Source organism: Aythya marila, assembly GCF_965140915.1.
Source record: "Aythya marila genome assembly, chromosome: 9".
NCBI classification, from domain to species: Eukaryota; Metazoa; Chordata; class Aves; order Anseriformes; family Anatidae; genus Aythya; species Aythya marila.
In genome coordinates, this window is record NC_139050.1 from 12,741,345 (window position 1) to 12,769,343 (window position 27,999).

Here is a 27,999-nt window from a genome sequence, read left to right on the forward strand (position 1 = left end):
GGCCAGGAGGTGGAGCCCGGCCGGCCGGCTGCGTTAAGTGGCACCGAGCTTCGGGGAGGGAGCCGAGGTGTGCCCGGCTGCGCGTGGGTTTTGGAGGTATGGCATTGGAGAAAGAGGAGACCAAATCATCAGAGGCTTGAGAACGCAGGTAACTTTTAAACGTTTGTCACTTCTAATGTTAGAATTTTAACCCTGGAAATGCTACTTCTATTTTTCTGCCAATTGATACTGATTTTTAAAAAAAATGTAGTTTTCCCATTAAAAAGAAAATGGAGAATTTTTGTTATGCATTTTCCATTTCCTTGATACCTGTCCCAGGGAAAGACGGAAGAGCTTCAAAATTTCATACTCTTGTCAGTGTGCTTCAGTGTGAGGAAAAAAAAAAAAAAAAGGATTGATATTAATACGTTTATTTTAGGAAAAATATATAAAAATAACATAAATATAACAAGTATCTAGAGAAATGAGACATGTATTTGCCTTTTTATTGCTTCCTGTCTACAGTAATGACCTGTTCCTTGTTTCACTTCTCCTCTCCTTTTAAAATTACAAAATACTGTCTCATACATAAAAATGTTAATGAAAAAGGCTAAGAAAACCTGTCATACTCTATGCAGTACTTTACATATTTCATTGTTCCTTCAAGATTCAGTACTGGATTGATGTATACTAGAAAAGTCTAATAGCTGGCCATGCCATGAGAAAAGAATCTGTTTATTATCAGAAGCTCACCACCTGACCAATCTTATTTTTATGATCGTTTCCATCTAATGATACTGCTTATGAATAGATGCGTAGGGAAGGCTTAGGATCAAAGAGTAAACCACAGATTTCACAATGTTTCCTTGGCAAAACAGCATGTTGATTTGGCTACTGCACTGGAATCTGCAGACCTTCATTAAGGGTGTTTTTCCTGGGATTACATGGGCTGCCCTCTTCTTTATCGCCTTCCTAAGACAAACCTTTGTCCAGGACCAGCGATCAGCAGTTGCTGCAGGCTGGCTTAGCACTTTGAGCAGAGCTGAGCTGTCTTAGAGAAGCACACAGCTCTTTCCTTTAGAGCTATTTCAGGTCTGGGAGCAGTCCCATTTTAGGCCTCAGAGCAAGTCTCCAAACCTTGTTTACGAAGGAGTCAGTGACCGGGGCATTGATCCGGGCAGGGATTTTGTGTGCCCTTCCAAAGCAGCTGCATCCACACAGCAGCTGTTTCCACATCGCTCCCTGTCCGCTCATGCCCAGGGCAGCCCCTGCTTTTAGACAAAGGGCACGGGCTGGGAACTCAGGTCGGTTAGTCCCACCAGTAATTTCTGGAGAATAGGGGGCTTTTTTCTGTGCTGCTCTGCTGGAGGCAGTAAGCCTGGGATTTAAGAACAAACTTGTCGGTTGTCCTGGTATCTGCCTTTTGAGAGTCAAGTCCTGTCACTCATCTTGGAGAAACACTGCTTGGCATGGCAATGCTGTTAATGGAGAAAAAGGCAGCTGTGCGTGTGGTAGAAAGGAGGGGCAGCGCCAGTCAGCACACATGGCTGCGAAGAGAGGAGGGAAAAATCACGGAGCACCTGCAGAACTAACTCTTCATGGATTAACTTTACCTTTTGGGCCTTGTTAAGGACCAAAGTGAAGGCGTATCCCAAACTGTAAGGTGGCAAAGGCCATCTGGAGGTTTGCCCCAGCATCACCGCTGTGTGGACCTGCTCAGCACATGGGGTGGCTGCTCCTGCAGCTGGCAGCTTGGGACCCGTGGCCACTGCTGGGTCCATGCTGACCAGTGGGTAAACAGGTATGGGCCTCACCCTGCTGCCGGAGGTGAGCCAGAAGGAGCTGGTGGCATGGATCTGCAAGCACCGGAGATGCTACCAACTGGTAGCTTTGCAAGTCTGAGATTCCCAAACTGGGGACGCAGTGGCACGCGCACATCAGTTCGAAGTTGTGTTTTCAGGAAGCCTACCTTATATTCTGCTTCACTGGCAGACAAAGCTTTTCACAGTCATTTGGACTGGAGAAAGGATTTATTTAACTTGAGAAATGCCTGAAGGTCTTATAGATGAAGAGGTGCAATGCTCATGCCTATTAATTGGTCCCAGCATTGGCAGATGGTTTGAGGAGAGAGCTATTAAGTGTGGCTGAAGGGCAGAGCTGGAGCTGTGCAGTGCTCTGCCGCAGTGTGGCATAAAGGGAAGGCTTGTGGTGTAGGAATCAGTGAAAAAATGCTATTGCCCTTAATGCGAACATGAAGGAGCTGTGGTTGGGCTTGTGGTTACGGGGCTGGGTGGGAACATTTTCTCTGCTGCTCAGGGAACTGTTTTTGCAGGTACCTCGCTCAATCTTGTGCTAGGCCAGTGACTGCGGGTGTCAGCTCTCTGCCATTCTGCAAGAGCAGCTCCCTTCAAGTCTTCGCCTGTGTGGCTATGAGAGCTCAAACAAGTTTTGTTTCTCTGCCTCTTTTTTCTCCCTGAAGAGAAGATCCAGACAAACAGCGGCAGATCCTGTCCCTCTCTTGCTGGGTTAGGCACTGTTTTCATGTTCTCTTGGTACTGTAAGGGCCATAAAAAGGAAATAGTTCTGTGTTTATAGCAGCGGTGATGCAACACTCGTTCTTTTCAGCTTTGGAATTCCACTCCCAGTCTTCTCCCATGCTTGGGAGATGGGAGATACTGGGTGGAAAAGTAGACACTTCCTCTCTGCATGGGAGGACTATTCCCATGGACCTTGTTTTGAGGCTTGTGCAGTGGCGAAAGGCTGCTGGGATGAGCAGGAAGAGCAGGATTTGCATGGGCTTGGAGCCTGGGCTGCCCAGTGAGGACTGGCATGCAGAGGGGGATGCGCAGTGCTGATGGCAGGGCTGAACTGGTAAATGCGTCGCCGATGTTTTGCCAAGTGGCTCTCATCCTTCATTGCAGTATGTGCTGCCTGTTGGCCCTTCTCTGCTGCATTCAGCTGCTGAGCATGTGGGTGGTGGGACTGCACCCCAGCCCCAGCCCTGAGTGCTGCATGTGGCCATGGAGGATGTCCCATTCTGCTCCTTGGGACACGGCCTGCGCTCATCCTGCCAATTTGGCATGAGATGGTGTTACCTGGTGCAGCTGCTGTCTTAAACAGGTGATGGGAGGAGAGGCTGACAGTGAGCGGTCCTGGAAAGCCTCCTTCCACACAGAAATGCAGGTACCTGCTGGTTATCCACAGCAGTCAGTGGGACCTATGGAACCCACAGAGATTTGGGCAGGATGATGGTTAAAGGCCATTCACAGTCAAAGGAAAGAATTTAGCAAGGTTTGTTGTATTCCCTGTACTCCTTTGAGAGGACTTTTATCACAGGAAGAGACTGCTGTCCCCTTATCCTCATCAAAATCCAGCCTCTCCTTCAATGCTGTTTCCTTCATTTTCACATACTGCAACTTAGTCAGCCCTTTTTCCTGGCATACTCAAAAAGTAAATTCCTCAACAGTTACTGAACTCACTCTTTTGCTCACAAATTGCTGTTAATGTCACCTTTCCTTTTGCTCAGTGCTGACTGCCTGTAATCTTGCTGAATGGCTGCTGTTGCTACTTTTAGGTTTTGTGCCAGCTTGCGTCAGGACGTACAGGGATGTCGTCACTTCACACACCTTTCGTTTCAAAGCTTTCTGTCCACTAAAACTACTAGCAACACGAGAAGCTATTCTTCCTGGAGCTGAGAGGTGTTCACTTCGTTGTGTTGCACAGCTCTTCGGGACATTCCTGCCTTTGCTTAGGCAGGGTCAGTCATTACCTGCCTGCGTTCTCTACCTTCAACTCTGTCTCTTCTCACTCTCTTCTTGCTCTGATGCAATCCCTGTGTTGCACTGAGGCTTTTCAGTGCTGCTCACTTACCAGGTGGTCTCTGTTGCTCTCTGTTCTCCCTGCTGAGCAATCAGTGCAAGGGGTTTGGTGTTCAGTTGTCACCTCACTGCATGTTCTCCTCCAGCTTCCTGCACTCAGCTTGTGGTGGCTACGGCTCGCCTTCATCTCTTCCTTCCTTCAGCTCAGAGACCTTCCTTGAACTGTTTAGGGTAGGTGTCCATTAACAGTCAATAGCTACTAAAAGAAACCATGGATTGTCCTTGGGTTTTGTTTTCTGTGTGTACAAACTACCTGAGGACCATTGGGGTTCGCTAAATTTTAGAAAAGCCTGATAAGGAGTTCAGACGCTCCCCACAACAGAGGAAAATTCTCAGGACCATACTGGCACAGGACTTCTTAAAATAGTTAACGTCTTCATCCGGAGGAATGCACTGACCCGTTTAGGTGGCGCACTGACTGCATTGTTGAAATGTGTGTGAAAAGTGCCTGACGGCGGTGGTATTCAAATACAACACCGCCAGAAAAACACATGAACAGCACTGGATGCGTGCCAGAATGTTCAAGTAGGCTTCTAATTTTAGTGTAGAGCTTTCCAATGGCCAGCTGTAGATACCTCAAAATCTCCAAAATCCCTGACCTCCTCTGAAAATATTGGCCTAAATGCTTTACAAGTCATTTACATTGTTAAAAAAGTATTAACAAAGCTTTATAGAAATGAGTAATCTTTAATAATTGGCTTCATCTTCTCACGCAGCACACAACTGCTTATTTTGAGAGAAATGCTCAGCGCAGCTTGAAAAACAACAACCAATGCCCCTGCTAGCAGAGGAATGAAGACCAATAGGATGTCATAGCAACTCAGCTATCCCTAATTTCGGTGACGTTGGCTTTCAGAACTGGAAGTGCCTGGATGTGACTGCATGCATACATGTGCACATTATGAAACAATTGATTGCTCAATGAGCATTTTTAATTAATATTTTCATTTTAAATGCCCCATTTACCCTCTTCACACAAGGTATTTTTGCCACGTGCAGCTTTGATTGGAGTAAACACACTCCCTGCAGATAGCTCCTTCAAGCTGACTCACTGATATCTTTTTTTTTTCCTTCCCACGACTCATCCTTTAATCCCTCTTCTGTTTTCTGAAGTGATCTGTACACAGTCATAACAACCCCAGGAGTTAAAGAATCAGAGGACTAGGGCAGACAAAAGGATGTATCAGGTAAAAAGTTCTGTGAGGTAAAAATATTCTTCTTAGTCCATGTACTTTTTGGACTTAATATCTTTGTAATAAGTAACGCTTCAGGTTACTAATTTCTCTATCCTCAGTATGTGAAAAAAGTTATTGTAATGCAAATGTACTAAACAAGGTGAACTGTCTGTTGATTTTGTTTGCTGTTTAGTTTGGGGTCGTTCTTGCAGCAAATGAAAAAATTGACTGAACTGTCTCAGCTATAATTAAATGTGCTAAGCAGTTCTGAGCTTTAGCGCAGCCAGAAAATGGTTGAAGGCTTCATTATTTTTAAAGATCTTAGTGAAAACGATTTACATGCCAGAATCAATTGATATCTTCAGTCTATTTTCAGAAACTTAGCTTCTTAATTAGGGATTTTAATTCTGCTTTGCAAAGCTCCAATTTGCCCAACTAGGGGGAAAAGCGGAGCTTATGCAGCCTATGAAAATCTGAGGCTGGTTTGCTCCAGTGCGGATCAACCCGGGAACCCCAAGTACGTTCTGCTCCTCCAGGTGATTTCCCCAGTGGAGGAGCTCTGTCAGGCAACACAAAGACACAACACGGCGTGCACTCCTGGTGGAGGGTGAAGGCAGGAACTGGCAGGGCTGGCCTGTGGTAAAGGTACATTGTGCTTGTGATTGATGCCCAGAATTCAGGAGAGCGAAGAAGGTGGCACCTAACAGATGCCACATTTCTTCCTTTCCCTCAGCCAGAAGTGGCAGTACGGAGAGGGCGTCCTTCTAGGAAGCCAAACGCAGCGTTACCTGCCGGCATTGGCTCCGCAGGGTTGCATAAGGCTCATTTAGTGCCCGGTAATGAACTTAATTTAAGCATGCACGTCCCTGCCCTCGCTTTCTTACTCCGTGCCGCGGACTTGCGAGTTTGCTTATGCTAAAGGGCAGAGCAAAAATAAATTTCCATACTCCCAGGCATGTTCCATCGGCCTGTGCCGGAGCGCGGGCCGCTGTCCAAATAGTTTGGCTATGAAGTGCGCTCGGGCTGCGGGACAGGCTGCGACCTGCCCTTGAAGCGGTGGCACGGGGTCCGGCTTCCCTGCCTGCAGCCCCCCGCCCTCACACCACCCTGGGCGCTGTGCGGTGCCCGGGAGGGGGGCGAGGGGCTTTGCCATTGGGGAGCGTGAAATACGGGTCGGGCAGGGCTGGGGTTTCGGGCAGGGCCCCTGCTTGGTGCTTAGTGCTTGGTGTGTACCAGAGGAGCCCGGGGGGAGCCCGGGGGGGGGCCAGCACAGGCCTTTGCGGGGCCGGGGCCGTGCAGTGCCCCCCCCACCCTCACGGGACTACAACTCCCAGAGCTGCCCGCGGGTCACGTGGTGCCGCCCGCCGGTCACGTGCCCCGCCAGCCCCTTTGTTTTGAGCGGCGCTGGCAGCGCGACCGGCGGCGGCCGCGGGGAGAGGCCCGCACGGCTCCGCTCCTGCACCGCACCGGGCGCCCGGCTCCGAGCCTCGCGGCAACACCGGCACCGGCAGCAGCACCGCGGGGCACGGCCCGGCGCAGCCCCTGCTCGGCTGTGAGTGCGGGGCGGGGGGCAGTTGGCGATTGACAGCGCCGGGCTCCCGGTAGCTGCGGGGTGGGCACCGGGCGCTGCGCTGTGCTGCGCTGAGGCGGGGGCGGACGGGGGGCGGCGCGGCGCGGCCCGTTAGGCACGGGGCGGCGGTGGCACGGCGTCACGGCGGCGGAGAGACGGTGCCATGCCGGATGCCGTGTGTATGTGTGTTGGGGGGGATGTCTCGGCCCCCACGCGGGGCCCGGGCGGCGGAGAGCGGGGCCGGGCGCTCCCGGACCCCCCCCCCGCTGCCCCCCGGTGCCCGCGGCCGTTCCGCCGCTGCCGCCTCCCCGCGCCCCCCGGACGGCGGGGAGGGGGGGGAGCCCCCGCGGGCGCTGATTGGTCGGGCGGGCGGGGGGAGGCGGGGCCGCGGCGCGGAGCTGGGCGCGGATTGGTCGGGGCGCGGGGGGGCCGTCGCTGGGGCGGCCCGGGGTGAAGGTGAGCTGGAGGGCGCGCGTGCGCGCGGCGGCTGGGGGCGAGGGGAGCGGGCGGCGGCGGCGCGCATGCGCCTTTTGGGGGGGGGGGGGGGCGCCGCCATTTTGTGCTCGGGTCGGCGCCGCCCGTGAGGGAGCGGGGCTGGTGGTGGCCTGCCCCTCGTTTACCCCGCTCATTTACCAAAAACTTACCTAAAATCTGCACCTGATAAAGGTGTTCTGACTTTCTTGCTTTTTTTTTTTTTTTTTTTTTTTTTCCTGTGCTTGTGGCTTTTTTGGACTTAATTAATCATAGTCTCATGTCCAAATCAGTTCCTGTTTTTGCCTGATGATTTTTGAGGACACTTAAGCTTTTTATGTGTCATGACCTTGTTTATTACTGAATCTCGGCATTCGGAATATTTTTTTACCCATAGTAGTGACTTACATTGTAGTAGAAGACTTGAGTGTCATCCAAGCACTAAATTTCTCCTGCAAAACAATAAATAATGGTAAAAAATGAGTCCCGTAAAACCAGTGTCTTTCTTTATATACATCACATAGAAGGAAAAAGAAATGCTGTGTTTACTGGAGGGAAAGCTTATGCTTTTTTCTGTCTTTTTTTTTTTTTTTTTTTTTTTTTTTTTTTTTTTTTTTTAAGAACTTTCAGCACATGTGGGTTTAGCAGCGTGTTGCAGTGGATAACAGTCCCTGACTGGTGTCCGTGGTGTCCGTACACCTGAGACGAGGCACGCGTGCAGGTCGAGCTGTTTGAAGCTGTTAGCCAGAGCTGCACTGGAGTTACTGGGATTTGGGATGGAGAGGGGAGAAAACTTCATTTTCTGACTTCAGTTGTGTTACCTCAGGGGAGCTGTTAAAAATACCGTGCCAGGTAGCAGCAGGCGTGATGTTCTGTGGCAGTGCTGGGGCCTGGGGACAGTCCTTGCCCTTCCCTGGGGCAGCCACGTGTACCCAATACCTCCTTTTTCTCCCCAAACAGATGGTTGCCGGTCCTGCCATGCCACACAAGCACCAGCGTTGACCTGAGAGAACAGCGGGTGCCAGCACTGTGGTGGAAGCCACCTCCCCTGGCAGCAGCAGAGGCTCAGCTTCAGGTACTCTGAAACTGCACCCTTAGGGCGAGCTTTGAGGGAGAGCTCAGGCACGCCTGCTGACGAGCTGTTTGTCAGCAGCCTCGCCTCTGTGTGGGCTGCACATTTCTCCTGTTTCTCTCCGTCAGTTCTGCTTGTGAGCCCAATTGGCTCTGCGATAAAAAGCAAAACCGAATCAGCCAGCACGTGGTTAGCTGTTGACAGAGCTGTGGAGGAAAGGGGAGGGATAAAAAAAACATGGGGGTGTTGCTGTGGGGGCAGGATGAGTTCAGAGTAACAAAGTAATTTGTACAGGAACAGTTTACTGATACAAGGTGTCAGGGCAAACATTGTGTGTACCTGGTTTACTGACCTCTGAATGACAGCTACCCTGAGGTTATTTCTGAGGAACCTCTTCTGTAGATAAGCCCACAAACAAGGTAGACCTTAAGGAAGTAGAAGAACTTTATCTTCAGTAAACCCAGCTTAGTCTAGAGATGTGTGTGCAGGTAATATTCATGTAAGAGCCATGTCGTTAAAGCATTTTTAAAACCTGTTGATGTAAGTGTAATTATTTTTTCCTTTCCATTTCTTTTGAATAGATAGCATTGATTTGTTTAAGGTTCTTTTTTGGTGCCCCTTACTCAGATAAGCAGCCCAATGCATTCTGTGTTTTTTAATATATCTTGTAATAATTTCCAATAGTTGCCTTTAGGGATTTTTTTCTGCTTTGTCTAAACTTACTGTAGAGATCTCACTATGAAAGTTACCCAAAAAATGCTTTCTAATGCAGAGTCTGCAGGCATGTGCACCTTTGTATACACTGAAGATGCAGCCAGGTATGTCTTTTGTCCCCCTTTGTGTGTCAGACAGCTCAGCATCAGGCACAGATTCCCCTCTTCTCTGCCAGCTATGAGACTGAAAGATGGGGCAGGCAGCTGGAAGTAGTGGCATTTTAAGACTGCCAGAGCAAGATTTGCAAGAAAACTGAACTGTAGGCATGTCTGATGGAGCTGAACATGTGGTAGTGTTATAGTCTTACATAATTACTTAGTTTAAGCAAACCAACAGAAGTAATTAACTGGGTAGAAATCGAATCCTAGTATATTCAAAACCAGTCCTTTCTGTAGTGGAATATAACTCTTCCATTCTGGTCTCTTATCCATGATGATGTGGTATTTATCCCCGGCTTAATTTTTGCTCTATGGATTTTTTGGTCTCTCATCTCTTTAACCCATTATGGCATTTAAAAACAAACAGAACCACCATCATTTGCTGACCAATTTCGTCTTATTCCAAGTTCCCAGCATAAAGGTGATGTTGCTTCTTCCAGTGAGCAGTCTTTACCCAGAGGCTTTATTTCTGTTTGTAGTGATTGCGTTATACAGTTCTTTTAAGACTTTTAACTGCTCACATAATTGATTTTTGAACATGTTTTTTTCCCCCTCTCATGCAATATGCCAGTGTCTTGTTTCCGATTCCAGGCTAGCTTTGCTTTGGAAAAGCTCCATTAACTTCAGTGAAATTCTGGCTTAAAACTGTGACACCAGAATCAAGCCTTTAGTGTTTGTTTTCATAGGTCTGTTTCCCTTTTCTACTGCTGGTGCTTTGTTTCTGCCCTCTTTCTCACTCTGAGTAGCGTGGAGTTAACTGCAGATCGAGCCCTGTGTAAGGGTTAGGGTGTTAACAACAGAGCCGTTGAGAGGGTGGCTGCAGCAGTGGTGGTTGTTGTTCTCGGTTTTTATGTGGCCTGCGTCATTATGGGGTAGAACAGTTGTGAAATATCTTGGATAGAGTATCTGTTGCAGATCAGGCTGTGGAATTATGCCTTGTTAACTGATTGCCTCAGAGATCTTACTAGATATGCTCATCACAACAGTGTTTTTCAGACAGTGAAGTGACACTTGATCTCATTTTAATTCAAGTTAAAAGAAGTATTTTGTAGAATAAATGAGTCGTACCAAGAATCTGCTGCGTAAATATGTGTGAGGAATTCTTTATGGAAAATGAGAATTCAGAAACATCTTTTCTCAACAAGTAGATGTACAGCATGTATTCTTGGTCTTTATAAAGACAGTATCTTTTAAAGGTGCTGTGGGTTTTTTTGTTTGTTTTTTAAGGAACAATGCCTTCTTTTTTTGGGTATTCTATATTAAGCGATGGTGCAGCCAGATTTGGATTGGGTAATTGCAGCTCTGAAAGACACTGGCATGTCAGGAAATGAAAATTAGTTAGGTGCTAATGTTTACTGGCTGTAAGTGGGGAATGAGGGAAACTGAACATAACCTCTTGGATTATTTAGGGAATAAATACTTCTGTAAGTTTTAACATAATTCAGTATATGTCTTTCTAGACTTGGAAGTGTGTTTGGAGTGGCATCTGTGTCAGCCCCATGTGGGCGTTCTGCCCAGCTTCTTGCTGCCTCAGTATATTTTGGTGGGCAGTCATCGAGTTCATTTTAAAGTTCAGGAGAGGCAAAGAGCCCTGGTGCTGCTTGATTGGTTTATCATGTTATGTCTAATATGCAGTATCTGCAGAATCAGCTGCATTTTCTTTACCTGAAAACTTGAGATTTGGCATTTACTAACACAGTATTTTTGCAACTTCAGTGTTCTGATAGTATTACTGTGTGTTTGTGTGCTGGGGGAAGTTGTACACCATGTTCTTGAAACCGGAAGGTGAGCAGAAATGTTGCTAGTAATTTTTTGCTAGTTGTACTTTGGAAAACAGAAAATCGGCCTTTACTCAGTAAATTCCCTTTGGTGCCAAGTTTCAGTATTTATTTATGCAAGTAAATTTAATCCTTTCTCCATTCTGTTTTGCACATTAGTAGTTTACACTCATAATTGATTAAATCTTATCAGTGAACTGACTTCTAGGTGTAGGGAATAAAAACGTAAAAACAGTTCTTACAGTCCAAGTTGTTCATTGAGGTAACTGAAAGTTGTTAAACACTAGTGTCATAAAGCTGTGTTATGATCAACATAAATCACTCCTTTATTTTCATTATTATCTCAACTGAATTTTTATGTTGCAAATTTCATTCTTCTTTTTTTCACCTTTTGATAGTGTTAAGTGGAGGCTCCAGCTGAAATGAGGATTACACTGAAAGAATGAGAAAAGCCCAAGCTCTGAGTCTTTATCCAGGAAGGCCCTTGGTTTCTGTCAGTAAAGTGATTTGCCAGAGCTGAGGCCTCACTTTATTTATCTTGAATGCTAAGGCAATGCCTGCGGTGCTGGGACAGACAGAATTTGTCATCAATAATGCCTGTGCGTAATATACGTACACTGCATAGGGTATGGTGTGTATTTAACACAAAACAGATGATGCTGCATTGCCCTGCACAAGGTCATTTGCCCTGTAATACTCTGTCACCTCTAGAAAAGGTCAAAACTTGTGCCAATTATTAGAGTGACCAAACAAGTGTCTTGTCTAATTATTGTGATGTAGAATATACCGAACTGAATACTGAAGTGTTTTAATTTTTCAGACCGTAGCACTGCAAAGGAGAAACTCAGACAACTTTTCTCAATGACTCTATAGCCAACTAATGTAACAATGGTACTAATATTGGGACGCAGACTGAATAGAGAGGATAGTGGGATACGAGATTCCCCTGCAACCAAGCGGAAAGTTTTTGAAATGGACCCAAAATCGTTGTCAGGCCCTGAGTTTTTTGACTTCTCCTCGGGATCATCGCATGCTGAAAGCATTCTCCAGATCTTCAATGAATTCCGAGACAGCCGGTTGTTCACAGATGTCATTATCTGTGTGGAAGGACGGGAGTTTCCCTGCCATCGAGCAGTTCTCTCAGCCTGCAGCAGCTACTTCAGAGCGATGTTTTGCAACGATCATAGAGAAAGCAGAGAGATGTTGGTGGAGATCAACGGCATTTTAGCCGAAGCCATGGATTGCTTTCTGCAGTATGTGTACACTGGCAAGGTGAAAATCACCACAGAGAACGTGCAGTATCTCTTTGAAACATCCAGCCTCTTTCAGATTAGTGTTTTACGTGATGCCTGTGCCAAGTTCCTGGAGGAGCAGCTGGATCCCTGTAACTGCCTGGGAATCCAGCGCTTTGCCGATACGCACTCGCTCAAGACACTGTTCACCAAGTGCAGGAACTTCGCGCTGCAGACATTTGAAGACGTGTCCCAGCATGAAGAGTTCCTTGAGCTGGGGAAAGATGAGCTTATTGATTACATTTGCAGTGATGAACTGGTGATCACTAAGGAAGAGATGGTGTTTGAGGCTGTCATGCGCTGGGTGTACCGGGCAGTTGAGTTGCGAAGACCAGTGTTGCATGAGCTGCTGACACATGTCAGGCTCCCACTACTACACCCAAACTACTTTGTTCAGACTGTAGAGGTGGACCAGCTGATTCAGAACTCCCCAGAGTGCTATCAGCTGCTGCACGAAGCCCGGCGGTACCATATCCTTGGAAATGAGATGATGTCTCCCAGGACTAGGCCACGCAGGTGAGGAAATAATTTTTTTGACTTCTTCCTGTAATAGGAGGAGAAGGTTTGATGTACAGATGTTTGGTATACACTCCCAGAACAAAAATATTTTTCAGACAATTTTATTCTCTGTTCTGGAGCACTACAGTTACACCTGTGTACTTCCCCACAACACATGAAGCCCACACATGTCTACAAAATAGAAATAAAGGAGTTTTTTTGCATAGATCGTTCCGTTGCTATGGAGTAAATGACCACTTGGGTAAGTTCAGCTATTTGACCTTGTAAGTAAAATATTTTCTGAAGGTTAATGTTTGCTGGCTGACATCTTATTTCATACAGTGGTAACATCTTGAAAACAGCTTACTATGCTGTAGCAAGTAAACAATTCCATTTCCCAACCTTCTTTCTTTTTATAACAGTTAAGTGCACAGTGTGCCAAAAAGGATATGGATGAGGATATGTATACAGAACACGTTGCATTGCAGAATGCTTTACGAATGGAGTAGTATAAAAAGTTGCAGTAGACAACAGAACAACAGGTTCTGAACAATAAAGAAACCGTATCTTTCATTTTTAAAGAATTACAAAACAGTTCCTGAAATACTTCATACTTATTCCATGACATTTGAATAATCCAGTATTACTGCTCCTTAATAATGTGTCACAAAAATGCAAATGGTGACTGAATTTGCAAGAGGAAGACCATACCTGGCATTTATGGTCAGTGGTGGCTATGATCCTCCCCCTGCCCCAAAGAGAACTTTCCCAGTAAGAGCTTTACCTCTGCCTGGTAGTTGACATGACAGTTTGTTAACTCCAGCTGATTTAAATTGCAGTTTTAAAATCATGTGCTGTGCTGAGGTGATGCAATGCTCTAGTCTGGACAAACAGTTAGATTGTGTTAGGAGTTACTCCTCTTTGTTTATTCTTATTCTTAGTCATACGTGGTTGCTGTGCGGTGACTGTGCAGGAAACCTTAATTTTTTTGGCATGTGTTACAGGCCTTCCTATAGGGCAAAAGACATTTGGAAACCATTTGTCCCATTAGTGGCTTTCCAGTCTTGAATCCTGCTGTGAGAGAAGAAATTCCTCTTAAACTCCTTGCAGCCCTGCTGTCTGGCTTTCAAAGCTGTACAGTGCCATGGAGGGTCGAGGCTTTTGGTTTACTGCAGTTTGGAAACTGGCGAAGGCAAGTCTCAGAAGCCTTCCCTGAGCTTGGACCTGCGGGGGGAGCTGTGGTGATCTGAGAGCTTAGACCAAAGACCTTGTTTTGTGAATTGGAGAGAGGGCTGCATCTTCTGGTATTTGGTGTGGTGTTTGTGAGTTTATTATTCACTTTGATAAACAACAAAGCACCTTTGCTTAGACCCAAAACCTTTCTCAGAGTGCATGGTACCTGGGGTTCTGAATAGACTCACCATGGCATTCCCATTTGTAAATTCAATTCCTTGTCTAAAGCAGGTGATCTTGGGGTGGGTGTCTGTGTTTTCACTGCTGGACTTAATAAGTCCTGCTGAATTTGAGTAGGCAGGAATGAGAGAAGTAATTTACAAAGAGAAGCTGGCTGGCCTCCCAGCAGGATTTTTTCCCCCTTTTCTATATTACATTCATGAAATAGTTCTTTGTCGTTTGTTTCTGTTGCCTATTTGTTTTGGTTGCCTATAGCAAAAAGAGGTCTTGTTGTAAAACAGTTACCAGGTCCCACTTTGCTGATGTTCTCATCACACCTTTTCTGGGTGTTTCTTGTGATTTTAGGGAGGAAAGGACACTGGGAAGGTTTTTTCTTTCTTGACTTCCTCTAAATATTTTTTAAATATATGAACCCTTTCTAAAATGAAACTGCAGGATCAGAAGCTTCCAAACCAATGCTTTTACTGAAACTTACAGAAATCGTGATTCCTTGTATGTGTATATATGCAATTATGGGTAGAGTGGGTTCTACATGTTTCTTTTTAGGAGAACAGTGTAGATTGCATTTCTTGGTTAACTTTCTTTTTTTTTTTTAAGCTACTAAAGAGTTAATCTGAAGTAAACAGAAGTTTAAAATACGGGGTAACCTGCTCACTCTTTTAATGTTGTATGCCACTAGCCATTGTTGACAAACACACAAGGTCTTTCTGAAGTTCTTTCCAGTTACATTTATGCAATGACAGTGACATCTTGAGGTTGTCTCACTCCTTTCAAGTCTTTCTTGTCCCCTGCTGGCTGTGCTGTACAGCAAATCTCCAAGCCAAGGTGAAGCAGTGAGCAACAATGATTTTCCATATACAAAACAAAGCACGCTTTTACATCTGCATGGCTCAAATTATCTTCAGATTTTCACATATCCGTGAGTTCTTTAATCACACAGCTCCTTTAAAGATGTCTGATGGTGTGAATGTTCACTTTAACAGGTTAGGTGTTACTACTTTTATACATCTCAACACATTCTTTTTGGCTTTTAGTAAAGTTTTAATGTAATTCCTTACTTTTTCTCCCAAGGAGGTGACTTTATTTCACTGCACATTTGTCATCCCATTTGCTACACAAGTGAATTAACAGGAGAAAATGTAACTTAAAAACCTTGTAACTTATCTCCTGAGCTTAAAGTGTTTTCGAATGGAATCTCTTCAAATTACTGAAAGTTTTTCATTCCAGCTAACACAGTGATGGTTTGCATTGTCACCTAGGCTAAAAGTCTGCATACAGCAGACAAAAATACAGGAAACCTCTTTTTGTAATGTCCTGGATTATGATATTCTGTTATCTGTCTTCCACTCTTCCATTATCTGACCTCTAAGTAACCACAGGGTCTCTCCTGGAATCTCCTAAGTGCCTGTTTTAGCTCACCTCCGGTACTCTGCTCTCACTGTTACCTTTGAGTGCTACAAGGAGGGCTTCTTGTACTGCTGGCTGAGATCATGTCTTCTCTGGGAATGGCAGCTTCTAGTCTCTGTTCATCTACAGCATTAGTTCTTTTCTGGCATTAGATGTTGCCTGTATGTTCTTTGTGTGTATTCCCCCCTTCTGCTTTTTTAATTGATGTGTCCTCTGTCACCTGCTAGAGGGCTTTTGATCTAACTTTAAAACCTCTGCAGTACAAGGCTCCTTTAAGAAGTAACAGAGAAAAATTTTACTTTTTTTTTTAACTGAAGTAATTATATGGCTATGTAGGTAATAAAATTTTGAGAAAACGCTATTTCTGTGGATTTAAAATATTCTACTGAACTAATATTTCCTTTAAAGAGCAAAACTCTCATTGCAATTCATAAAGAGCCCTATCCAATCCAGTTTTTTTCATTTAATTTTAAAATAAAGATTGCTAGTCCAGCACAGTAAGCTTTTCATTAAGTCAAAGCCTTGGTTCTAGTCTAAAAAGCAATCAACGAACAAACATCTTCTGTATGTGCAGTTAGTTGATATGTTTGGGCTTGCCTCTAGGCAAATTGAGACAAATATCTTGCTCTTGAGAAAGCTCTTTTCTTTTTCTGGGTAATGCTTTGCTGGCACAGAAAGTTCCCCTCCCTTAATCTTTGAGAGATTCTTTTCAGAGTCGTTCCTCTGAAAAACAATAACAGTAAATACATAGAAACCAGGAACCTGTGTCGCTTCAAAGCTGAGCAGCTGAAGAGAGTGTTTCTTCTGACTAGTTCAGGTGCGTAAGTGTGCTTCCTCTGTTACAGATCTCCACTGCATAATCTTATAGTGCATTTTCATTTATTGTTTTTATGTAAAATATTTGGAGAAGAAAGTGAAATGTATCTTGTGATGTGTGGTGACAAGGAAAGTAAGAGCTAGTTTTGTTCTTGATGCTTCAAAATGGGGGAAATGTCACTGGGTTTTATAAGCTAGTATGTGTGTAAGTCCACATAATAGGAAATTTGGATACAGATCATGAGATTTATCTCAAATACAATCAAAAGGAGATTTTTTTGAGAGAAGACTGCAGTTTGCAGCAACGATACAAATGAGTTCTCTATTCATTTGGATATCAAAGTTAAAAAGATCAAAGTTAAAACACAGGACAACAAAAAGGCTTACTAAAAATCAAGTCAGTGTTGCATTGTTATACTTGGTTAGTAGACGACAGTCCTTGAAATAACTATCAGCACAGAATTCTTTTAAAAAAAAAAAAAACTTGAAAAGAGTAGATTTTGAGAAATGCTAATAACTTATAGGTTTTAACAATTAAATTGAGTCATAATTTGATTTGTATGTAAAAGATGTTTGGTACATCCAAATGTGGATTAAAATACAATGAGTTTCTATTACTGTGAACATGGAATATGTATAATGCAGAAGGATCAGGCTAGTTGGAGAAAAAGAGCATGAAACAGAATTTAAAAAGCTTATTTGTATGTACTGCAGACTGTCTAATGCTAAACTTTTCACCAAGTTCTAGTGCTCATTTTAGGATTGAATTTTTGTTTTAGCATTCCTTAATGTCTCAGTCTGTCACTACACTTATTCTTCTATATTTGTGGTGCTTTTTTTTAAACTGCATTGTTTCTAGGATTTTTTTCTTTCCTCTTTATTTTGATGACTCTGCCTTCAGTTTTCCTTCTCCAGGAAATAACCTAAACATTTTAGAGGTGTTTTAAATTGTGTAATACTTGAACAATGTGAAGTGCTATAAATTTCATAACATTTGATGGGAATGGGGACTGGTTTCAGTGTGAAGAAGAGATAATTACAGTTCTGCAACAGATTACTCACCTAATTGTCTAAGACCTTGAACATTTTTCTGATATCTCTATGCACCCAAAATCTATTAGACTATGGGCTTCCTGTATTTTTAATTTTTGGGATTTCTTTACTATACTATTCTGCAGTGTGACTCCATGTATGCAAAAAAAAAAAGTCTGTGTGCTAACATCTCATATAATGAGACAAGAGGAAGCAATGAAAACCTGTCATTGTTTGGGGGCGGAGTGGTTAGAGGAGAGGGATGGTATAGGAGCAAATAATAAGCTTTCTGGTTATTACTACTTAAGCAGTTTTTGTAGACAGTGCTGTTTGACTTTCATGTTCTAATAAATAACTAACATCTTAGTTTTCTGTTTTTGCTTTTTTAGATCAACTGGTTATTCAGAGGTGATAGTTGTTGTTGGAGGCTGTGAACGAGTTGGAGGCTTTAACCTGCCATATACCGAGTGCTACGATCCTGTAACAGGAGAGTGGAAGTCTCTGGCTAAACTTCCAGAGTTTACCAAGTCCGAGTATGCAGTGTGCGCCCTACGGAATGATATTCTTGTTTCAGGTGAATAATCATTTTGACTGTTTTGACTTCTAGCACCTGAGTTGGGGATATATTTATGCCAGCCTTTATGGCAAAATGAGCAATGTTTTAAGACACCTCTCATTCAGCCTTTTAGGAAGGGTAGATATTATGGTACAGCTGCTAATTTAGGTATTAAGTACCATATGTTAGTTTAACCAAAGAATCTGTCTCCCTTTTGTCATTTGAGCAAAACTTCCACAAAGAAAGTGGATGCATGGATCAAATAGAGGGTAGCAGCTAAGAATGTGTCATGAGGCATGAACCCTTAAGGTAACTGTTTGGAGTGTCTCATCCAGGTAGTGATACTGAAGGAAATCTGGGCAAAAAGCCATTAGATTATTTCTTGAGATTTGAATGCATTTTAGTATGATATCAGCATGTTATGGTTCGCAGAAGTAAAGTCACAGAATCATTCAGGTTGGGAAGAACCTCTAGAGCATCAAGTCCAGCCTTTAACCTAGTGCTGACAAGTCCACCACTAAGCCATGCTATTAAGTTCTACATCTACATGTTTCTTGAAGACCTCCGGGGATGGTGACCAGCCACTTCCCTGAGCAGCCTATCCCAGTGCTGCACAACCCTTTCAGTAGAGAAGTTTCTCCTAATATCTGATCTAAACCTCCCCTTGAGGCCGTTTCCCCTCAGCTTATCACTTGATGCTTGGGAGAAGAGCTCAATCCACACCTCACTACAACTTCATTTCAGGTAATTGTAAAATACAGTAAGATCTCCCTGGGCTGCCTCTTCTCCAAGCCAAACAACCCCAGCTCCTTCAGCCACTCCTCATAAAATAGCTTACTGTATCTTTTTATTTTTTTTAAATCCACTGAAACTGACTTTTCCAATCAAGTATAAAGATCTGTATTGCTGAAACAGGATATAATTTTATTACACACTGTGGAGGGGCATGTTGGGAGTTGACCGTTCTCATTCAAGCATGAATTTATTCAGATTGACATATTTGTTTTTAAAGGCGGAAGAATCAATAGTCGGGATGTTTGGATTTATAACTCTCAGCTTAACATTTGGATCAGAGTTGCCTCCTTAAATAAAGGCAGATGGCGTCATAAAATGGCTGTGCTTCTTGGTAAAGTAAGAGAAGTATATTTATAATTTCTTTAGCTGTGATATTCTACATGTATAAGAAAATAGTGGAGAAAGACATACATGTACATATTTAGTTTTACCTTGTTGCACTCCCTATCAAATAACTTCATATTTTCAAATAAAATAATGCTTTAAATAACTGTACTCTTGATCAGTCATATGCTATCCATGGATATGAAAATCATGTTACTTGTCAACAGTTCTTTGATCTTTTCATTGAACTGTCTGATCTCCAAGAAGCAACTTCTTTGCAGGCAAACATATATCAGGATTTGTCCATTCCAAAAATGCTTTCAAAGTTTAATGGTTTATGTAGTTATTTAAAGCAGTACTGCTTTCTGTTCCCCATTTCTGTGCTCTTTTATTTACTATTTTATACTAAAGTTAAATATTTTACTACGAGAAGATAGAAATTTTTACTGTATTTTAAAGGTATATATGCCTTTAAAAGCAACTGAATCCATTAATGAAACTTAGGGAAGGTGTGTGTGTGTTGCCCCTTGGAACATTTCTTTTTAGAAATGGAACAAGTGAAGGGAAGAAGGTAGACACATGATAACGAACTCTGCTTCTTAAATATGAGAGAAGCAACAGGAAAGAAAGGAGGCTTATGAACTGAGAACAAATATCTTTGTAAGCAAGGTAGGGGGTGAAGAAGGAGAAAAGCAAAGATGTGCAGGTGGACTTTTTGCTGTTGCTGAATGTAATCTTTAACAAGTGAAATGCAGAGAAATGCCTTCTCTTCCAAGTGCCATTCAAGTAGCAAGCTTCTGTGTTTTATTATAATGCTACGCTTTGAATGTCTGTTTCTTCCATGTATGACTGAATGGAAACTCACCTGGGAGTTTTTAACTATTATAAAAAAATTGATAGGCCATATTTTTTATAATAGTACCCCTTCACTAATATAACAAATTAGGATTTCTGCAGCATTACATTAACTGAATATTTAAATGTGATAACTAATCTAATAATGAAATGATACTTTTCACCACTCTGCATAGGTATACGTTGTTGGAGGATATGATGGGCAAAACCGCCTCAGCAGCGTGGAGTGTTACGATTCATTTTCCAATCGATGGACAGAGGTGGCTCCCCTTAAAGAAGCTGTGAGCTCTCCAGCAGTCACGAGCTGCGTTGGCAAACTGTTTGTGATCGGGGGTGGTCCTGATGACAACACGTGCTCTGACAAGGTTGGTTAACTGGGTTTGTATCTTCTATCCACAGTAAAGGGAAATGCTGGTTTAAAAATACATCGTGCTGTTTTAATCAGTTTGAGTGGGGGATGGAATTACAGTACGAAAATGTAGTAGAAAACATTAACTAGTATGCTGTGACTTGGTCTCATTAGGGTGCTATTACTTGGTCTCTGTGATGGGTACTGTCACTGGCTTCACGCATTAAGTGAGCTGTGTGAATGTTTAAATCAAAGTGTTGGGAAAATGGTGTTAAATATAGTGCATATAAAGACATTATTGATATATGGACCTAAATTAATACTGACTTCATTCTGTTGCTGAGTTATTGAATCTCATTATAATCTCTGTGGGTCTTCCATGTCATAATTTCAATTAGACTTCTAATACCATGTGCCTGTTTGTTTTCAGGTTCAGTCTTATGATCCCGATACTAATTCTTGGTTGCTCCGTGCAACTATCCCTATTGCGAAAAGGTGCATTACAGCTGTGTCATTAAACAATCTGATCTATGTTGCTGGTGGTCTTACCAAGGCAATATACTGCTACGATCCAGTTGAAGACTACTGGATACATGTACAGAATACATTCAGCAGACAGGTAATAAACACTGAAAGGCTGTAGATGCCTGAAAAGTATTCATTTCCTGTCAATATGTTCATGTAAAAAAAATTAGAGACTTGTTTAGCCCTGGCAAAATTGCATCTCTGATTCTACTTCATCTATGTAATTCAAAACCACCAAGAAGAGTTTCTAAACTAGTAGTATTTCATCTGAATGTCAGTTAGCCAGCACTATCTGTTTGAGAGCAGTTACTGTTGGATGACACTATAACAGTATGATGGATAACATTTAAGTGTCTAGAAATTGATCTCTGTCAAGCTCTATTACATGTTGTTTTTTTTAATTTAGATTGAAAATAATAATTTCCTTTTAGTTGATTAAAGCCTTTCAATGCAACAAAAAGCATTGAAGGATGTGTTTACAGTGTGGAAAAAAAAAAATACTATTTAGCATGAAATATCTGACTTAAGCAGTGAGCTGTATCACTTCAATTTATGGAATACTTGGCTACACTTAAAAAAAAAAAGTGTCCCCTCAGTAGTACAGTGTGTGTGTGTTGAGTTTTCCCTATGTTCTTTAATATCTGCCAGTCACCTCCTCTGCTGTTCCTACCTTGACAAAGATGTTTTTTTTCTTTCCCTCTCTTTTCTATATTTTCTGCTCAGTTCTCTGTTTTACTGTTTTTAAGGAAAAAATAAAACTCTTAACTTTCTTGTCTCAAATATGACATAGTGTTGTCACCTCTTACTCATTCTTAGTCATGTTTTTATCTTATCCCCTGTTTACATCCCTCTTTATCTGTTACTCCTCCAAGGTGCTTGTTTCTTTTTTTTTTTTTTTTTGCATCAATAGTACCTGCTGTGGTCCCTTTTCTGAAAACCTTTTGTTATCTTTCCCCTTTCATTATCTCACCTATTTAAATGGTCATCTCTGAGTATGATATTCAGCTGTATTCCACTGTATCCCTTGAGTGAGCTACATAAATTGAAGGCTTGGACCTGAAATAGCCCTTTCTGTAGGATTGTGTTGCTGCTTTCTCCAACTGCTGAGCTTTCTGCTCTTCTTTTTTTTCTTTTTTTTTTTTTTTTTAGAAGGAAATAAAGTCTGTTTACAAATGGCAGTTACTATGTTGTCCTTCAACTGCGGTAGGCGTGCAGGAATTGAGATCTTGTTGTTTTGTCTTTTTTTCAATAATCATGTATTCACTTGTATATTTTGAAACAGGAGAATTGTGGCATGTCTGTGTGTAATGGAAAAATCTATATCCTTGGTGGAAGACGAGAAAATGGTGAAGCCACAGACACTATTCTTTGCTATGATCCTGCAACAGGCATTATCACAGGAGTAGCAGCTATGCCCAGGCCAGTATCATATCACGGCTGTGTGACGATACATAGATATAATGAAAAAGGCTTTAAACTGTAATTTTTTTTTTTCTTGGGGGGGGAGGAGGAAATGGCAGGATTGAATCCAGTGGTCTGCTGCAAGACGGGTTTTTAAATCCTGAAGTGGGAAAATGCCCTTTCCTAAGTGTCATGAAAATTGTATCCTGTGCCTTTAAAAAAAAAAAAAAGCAGGGGTTAATTTAAATTAAAACTAGTCTACAAATCTGTATAGTTACCAGAGTATGTTGTACTAGTGATCAGAGAGGTTGCCCTATGTGTGTTAAGTAGTTAAAATCCTGGAAGCTTTTTGGGAAAGTGCCTTCACAAGCAGTTGTGCCTGTGTCCTAAGAAGCAATACCTACAAGGTTTCAGGTTCTGCTAATTGAAAAAATATGTAGCAAATAAATTTTCAAAGTATCTAGTAATAATTACAGTTAAGAAAAAGCTTGTCTAATTACAATACATATGCAAAGCATTCTTACAAGCAGATTATTTGGTTTAACCAAATATCTTTTATTTAAGATCATGCATGATTTGGGATTTAAATAAAAAGGGGGGAGGGGGCGGTGGGATGATTTAAGCTACATAGGACAAATATTAGAATACTTGAGAAATGCTTTTCTCTGAAGGAGAACAGTGACATCTTGGTGGTTTTGTGAGCCACTGCAACATACTACAGTGCTGATTGCATACCTTAACACTATGGACCTTATTCATAGTGTTACTAAATGCTTGTCAGAAGTACAAGGCTACATGACATGAAAAACTAGCGACTACTGGGGTGCAGGTATGCATCTGTGAAGCAGATTTGGAATCCTGGTTTTTAACTTCCTGAATAATATGACTAAAGCCTGGAAGTTGCTGGGTTTGTTCTCTGCTCAATGTGAAGCATCTCTGAACTACTCAAGGAATAAAGGAAAGAACTCTCAATTCTACCGCTTTTCTGAATTGCATTATAAATTACCTGGTAGAAGAGGTAGGAACTCAGGTTGTACCCTACAGCTTACAAATTGGTCTTCCAGATCTGTCATCTGCAGAGATGGTGGAGTTACCCACCAAGTATTTTCTGGCCTTCCTTCAGACAATCACTCTAGCTCAATTTGACTACTGTATTATAAGCTGCTTGGCCACAGATGGAAGAGATTCTTGAAAGGTCCCTTATGTCACTAGAAAAAGAGCTGTGGAGCTGACCACATAGCCATATGAGGGTAACTCCCACAAAACATGTTTGGCTAATTTTGAAGCCTAGAAAGTGCCTGTATTTCAACCCGGATTTTTTTTGTAGTAAAGGTATTTCTTTAATCTTTAAAGTCCTCCTTATATTTGTGTACTCTGTCTCATAGTTCCAGTATAGTTATGCAACTGAGGCACAAATTCTTGAGAACTGAGATAGCACTTGAGAGTTGCAAAATGTATAGTACTTTCTATGTACCAGTTTGCTATTAATCACCAAAAAACTCAGGAACTCCGTTTCAAAGGAATTCTGAGGACAGCAGCCAGTAGTGAAATTGGTCAGTGCCAGGGCAGAGAAAAACGTAAGGCTCCTGCAGAAGCACCCTGGCCTCAGGGTTCTGGTCTACATGCTTGCTCAGGAGGGTGAAAACAAGCACCATCTCTGGAACGTCGTTTGTTCCACTGGACTCTCTTCACCATCTGTTTTCCCAGAGTATTTCTTCATGAGATGGAAATTCTGACCCTCAGTGAAGCTATGCCAAATTGGGAGTCGTCATTTTCAGTAACATATGGTCGTGACTTTTAAAGAGCACTAGGAGCTGCACTTTTGTGATGCATTAACTTGTAACCTCAGGAAAGGACGAAAATAACAGTTATGGGCTGAATACCAAACGCTGCTTTGTATATGTTAAGAATATTGATAAAATCTCTGCATGTCAGTGATGTGATTAGGAAATGGGTCCCTGAGAACACATTCACAATGCCCAGAATAGGAAGCCATTTGGTAACATAAGACTTAAATTTAATCTTTTTCTAAGTTTCTTGTGCCTGCTTGCCAAGTGTTACTTTGAAAAGGTTATTTCAGTACCTGTGAATAAGGTCCATCAATAGCAATAGTAATTGCCCAATTAATGATGTTATATACTAACACTGTATAGTTTGTGCTATTGTTGTAAATGACAATGTAAAAAATGATAGGAGCACTTCATTAGAGATGCGGTTTGAAAAGTATTCTCCCTTCCTTTGATTTCCTTCTTGTTTGTATTAAGATGTGTGATGTTGATTGTCATGCTAAACTGTTTTTAAACATTCTTGATTCAGTGTCATCTAATGTATAGGTATCTTTTAACCTGGTTATAATACTGCACTATGTAAATACAGCTTTTTCTGGTTTTGAAAATACAGCTATAAACTGAAATTTCTTAATTATGTACCGCTACCTATTTTTGAAAATGAAAGTGTTTAATGAACCAGTAAATGCAGAAATGTAAAGAAGTTTTCCTCTACAGCTACAGTTCTTGAACCTGTACTCAGTGCTGAGCAGTTAGGCGTGGAGTATTGCTGAAAGGGCAGTTACTCATACTATGATTTCCTCAAAACAAACAAACAAGTCTTTTGGTTTGAATCTGTAAGTAATTTTCACTTGTAACCTGCTCTATTTAGAACAGTATTTTTAGATTTACTAGAATTGAACAATTCAACTTTGGTTTAATGAAAATGTACTGCTTTCCTAGAAGGATGCTTTATTCAGGAAATTGCTTTCCTGAGTCACCTGTTCTCTGATGTATTTCATTTAGGTGTAGATGGATTCAAAGATTAAAACTGACTTCTCTAGCTGATTAGTTTGCGGTTGAGCAGTAAGTTGTGTTGTTTGCATGTTTCATTGTTTCCCTCTCAGCCAGGAGAGAAAACTTTGAATATCTTTCGGTATAATCAAGACTTTCATCATGCATGGTAACAGGTTGGCACCAAAGCAGGGCCACCTGCTTAAGATGTAATTTCAGCTTAATCATGCACAAGAAGAGGGGATCAGGTGTCTCCAAAGTCACACCTAGAACAAAAATCAAGAGTTGGCTAGTATCTCACTCCACTAAACAGATAAATGTTACGTGCTTCACTCTTAAAAAGAAACCAGAGTGAATGTTTTCCTTCTCCATTTTGCTATCCACTACTTCCTGCTTGAAACTTCATGAGACATCCTTCTATTCTTAGCAGTATGATGTTAACTGAGAAGAAAGGTGATCTTGCCTTGTGGCCTGGCTTTGAGAAGGCTCTGTATGGAAAGCTTGAGTATTGTGTTGTAGCATAGCCCATGGCCACCTGCTTCTGGACAGCCACTGCATCCCTTTGTCTCTCAGTTGTCAAGCATACAATGTTGCCTGATAATCATTTGGCTTAGCTGTAGGCTCCCCTCTTAGTACTGCCTAAAAAGGCATAACTTGTGGCATCTCTTCCATTTGTACTGCTAGACAGTTAATTTTACAGTATGGGCCTCATGTACATTTTGTCAATTAAGCTCTGTGCTTTCCAGGCTATAGCAGCAAGAATCCATAGTTGCTTGTTTTTAATTAATTACCCATGCAATTCTCATCAAAGGCTGCCCATTTCATGGGTATCTTTAATGCAAATGATGCTGATATGGGCCTTTATGATAATTCATTCAAGCTTTATAAATGAGGTTTTTACCACTGCAAGACTCAGAGGCTGCTGATGCGGGAACTGGAGGTGCTCACTTTGACAGGCTCACAGAGGAAGCTTTGATTACCTGTGCTTGATGGTCACTTTGCTTGAGAACAGGGGCACAGCTGGCTGCTCCAGCTTCTTCCTCAAATAGCTGAGCTTACCACCCTATTGTAGATGAATGCTCAATTTATTCTGTGTTTGTTTTATTTGATGGCCAAGGACAAGAGAAAGCAGCCTCACTCACTTTCAGTTTCCCTCCCAAGCAAGGCACAGGGGTGTGCTGGAGCTGCGCCTTGTAGTGGGTAGGTAGAGCTGTGAACTTGCTCCAGCTCCAAAGAGATCACAGAGAAGCTTGAGGGGAGGATGACAGCAAGAGAAAACAAGGGATTGTGCATTTTCTGGGTTTGCTGAACCAAGACATTTAGGATGTTCAGCTTGCAATTACAGATGCTGAAACTCAGTTGGTAAAAAATAATAATAATAATATTAAAAATATTTACCATTTATTGAGACTCCTAACTCAGATAAAGATGCATACTTGGTCAAGGGCTTCTAGAGGCAATGTTCAGGAAATGCAATGGTTCATTTCTCCTACTTGCCTAACTGGACAAGTATATCTTTTATTCCATGCCTGAAGATGGCAAAAGCCAATTCAAGAGCATTAAGATGTGATCACTGTGAGGCAACGTGAATGTTTTTGTCTGAATGTAGACCTGTGAATACAAGAAAGTACAAATAAAATGTTTCATTGTGCCTGGTTTAAAAAATCTGATATATAAAGGTTCTATAAAGTAGAATCTTTTTCAGATGAGATTTTTATGCAAAGATTTGCAATCTGATTGGGGGCCAAACAGTGATTTTTTTTATTTATGTATCTAGTATACAAGTTTCCACAAGTTCCATGATTTCATATGGCATTAATAAATATCCATCTCACTGTCGTTTAGTTTATCATGGTCATGTCAGCGCTGCGAGTGTTACCACAAAACAATAAGCAGCCTCATCCTGGCCCCAAACCAGATGCACCATGTCCTTGTGTCAGCTTCTCCATAACTAATGCTATGCATAAATTTGTTACTCAAAGTATATAGCCCTGATAAAATTACTAAGAACTGTACAGGAACTTTTTTCTACTGAAATGCTCCAGTCTGTACTCCTGTTTGTGTGCACATCCATGTGTGAATAGTTTCTTGATCGTTTTATGATAATACTGTTCTGAGTAAGGCATATAAAAAGGCCCTCTGTACAGCGTGTTGATAATGTAATTATGGCTTCCTTTGTGTCATTAGTTCCAAAGAAAATAGCGCGTTAATATTGAAAAATTATCTGTGCCTTGAATTCACTTATATTTTTATCTGTTGTGAAAAAGAGTTTGGATTATTCTTCTTGTTTATTAGGATCGGTCTTACTGTCTAGACTGTTGATGTCCTTCTAAAAGAAATAAATCATTTGGTAGAAGAACGGTTAAACCTGTTGTTTAGAATGCTTTCATTATTGCAGTGCTATGGCAGACTGAATCTAGGGAAATTTGTTTTTTTTTTCTCTTTGCTGTTTTCAGCACTCCTTAGTGACAAGATTGGAGTTCAGTCTTTGACTTCCTGTCCTTAATATGTACAGTTCTCTGATGTTTCTGAACACGCTGACTTGTCAGTTGTGAGCGTCTTGTTCAATATACACCATACAAAGCAGTAATATGATGCAGCACGGCAATAAGCGAAATCAAGAGACTTGAATGTAATATACTATTACTAATTTCATCTATGTAAATGCTAGACCTATGCGGGTCGTTCCCTTTTTGGTGTACCTGTAGCACTTTGGATGAATAGGAACTACTTGGCCATGGAAAGAAAGTTTACCTCCTGAACTTTTATCCAGATGATATTTTTCTCTTCACTTGAAATCATGCTTCGATTTGACTGAAGAAAACAGCAGTTCGTGTTTCTCCTTGCCAGTTTCTTTATTAACTGAAACGGGAAAGGTTTAAGCTCTGCTGGGAGCTGATCTCGCCTTCAAGGACGATCTGGTGCAGCACAGATGATGCCTGGAGAAGCGCGCAGACGGCTCGGTGCAAGTCACGGCGTGTACATCCCCAGGTTGTGCTGACAGCAGGAGAGCGACTTTGTCATGTAGTGCAATCGCAATAACATTTACCTGTTACGTTTAAATGTATTTCTTGCATAATTCTTTGAAAGTTGTGTTGTATTTTTTTTTTTTTAAGTTCAATGTACCTAATAAACATTTGCCTTTTGAATAGTTGGCTGTG

At 42.0% G+C, this 27,999-nt stretch overlaps 1 protein-coding gene across 2 annotated transcripts; it reads left to right on the forward strand.

The window, feature by feature from the left end:
• Nucleotides 1-62: 62 nt before the first annotated feature.
• Nucleotides 63-27,989, forward strand: KLHL24 (kelch like family member 24). 2 transcript variants are annotated; one of them, XM_082766885.1, is made up of 8 exons: nucleotides 63-148; nucleotides 8,034-8,148; nucleotides 11,616-12,603; nucleotides 17,643-17,827; nucleotides 18,822-18,940; nucleotides 19,960-20,148; nucleotides 20,563-20,751; nucleotides 21,940-27,989. In XM_082766885.1, exons 3-8 carry the CDS (start codon nucleotides 11,684-11,686, stop codon nucleotides 22,138-22,140), a joined length of 1,803 nt encoding a protein of 600 aa, XP_082623011.1. In that variant the 5' UTR covers nucleotides 63-148; nucleotides 8,034-8,148; nucleotides 11,616-11,683; the 3' UTR covers nucleotides 22,141-27,989. The 2 variants fall into 2 exon arrangements, with proteins under 2 accessions (XP_082623011.1, XP_082623010.1); XM_082766884.1 differs by lacking the exon at nucleotides 63-148 and adding an exon at nucleotides 6,435-6,584.
• Nucleotides 27,990-27,999: the final 10 nt, after the last annotated feature.

Coding starts and splice junctions, on each gene's coding strand:
- KLHL24 (XM_082766885.1), top strand. CDS start 11,684: ATGGTACTAATATTGGGACGCAGACTGAATAGAGAGGATAGTGGGATA. Junction 17,828..18,821: donor GAATGATATTCTTGTTTCAG/GTGAATAATCAT, acceptor TTGTTTTTAAAG/GCGGAAGAATCAATAGTCGG. Junction 18,941..19,959: donor TGGCTGTGCTTCTTGGTAAA/GTAAGAGAAGTA, acceptor CACTCTGCATAG/GTATACGTTGTTGGAGGATA.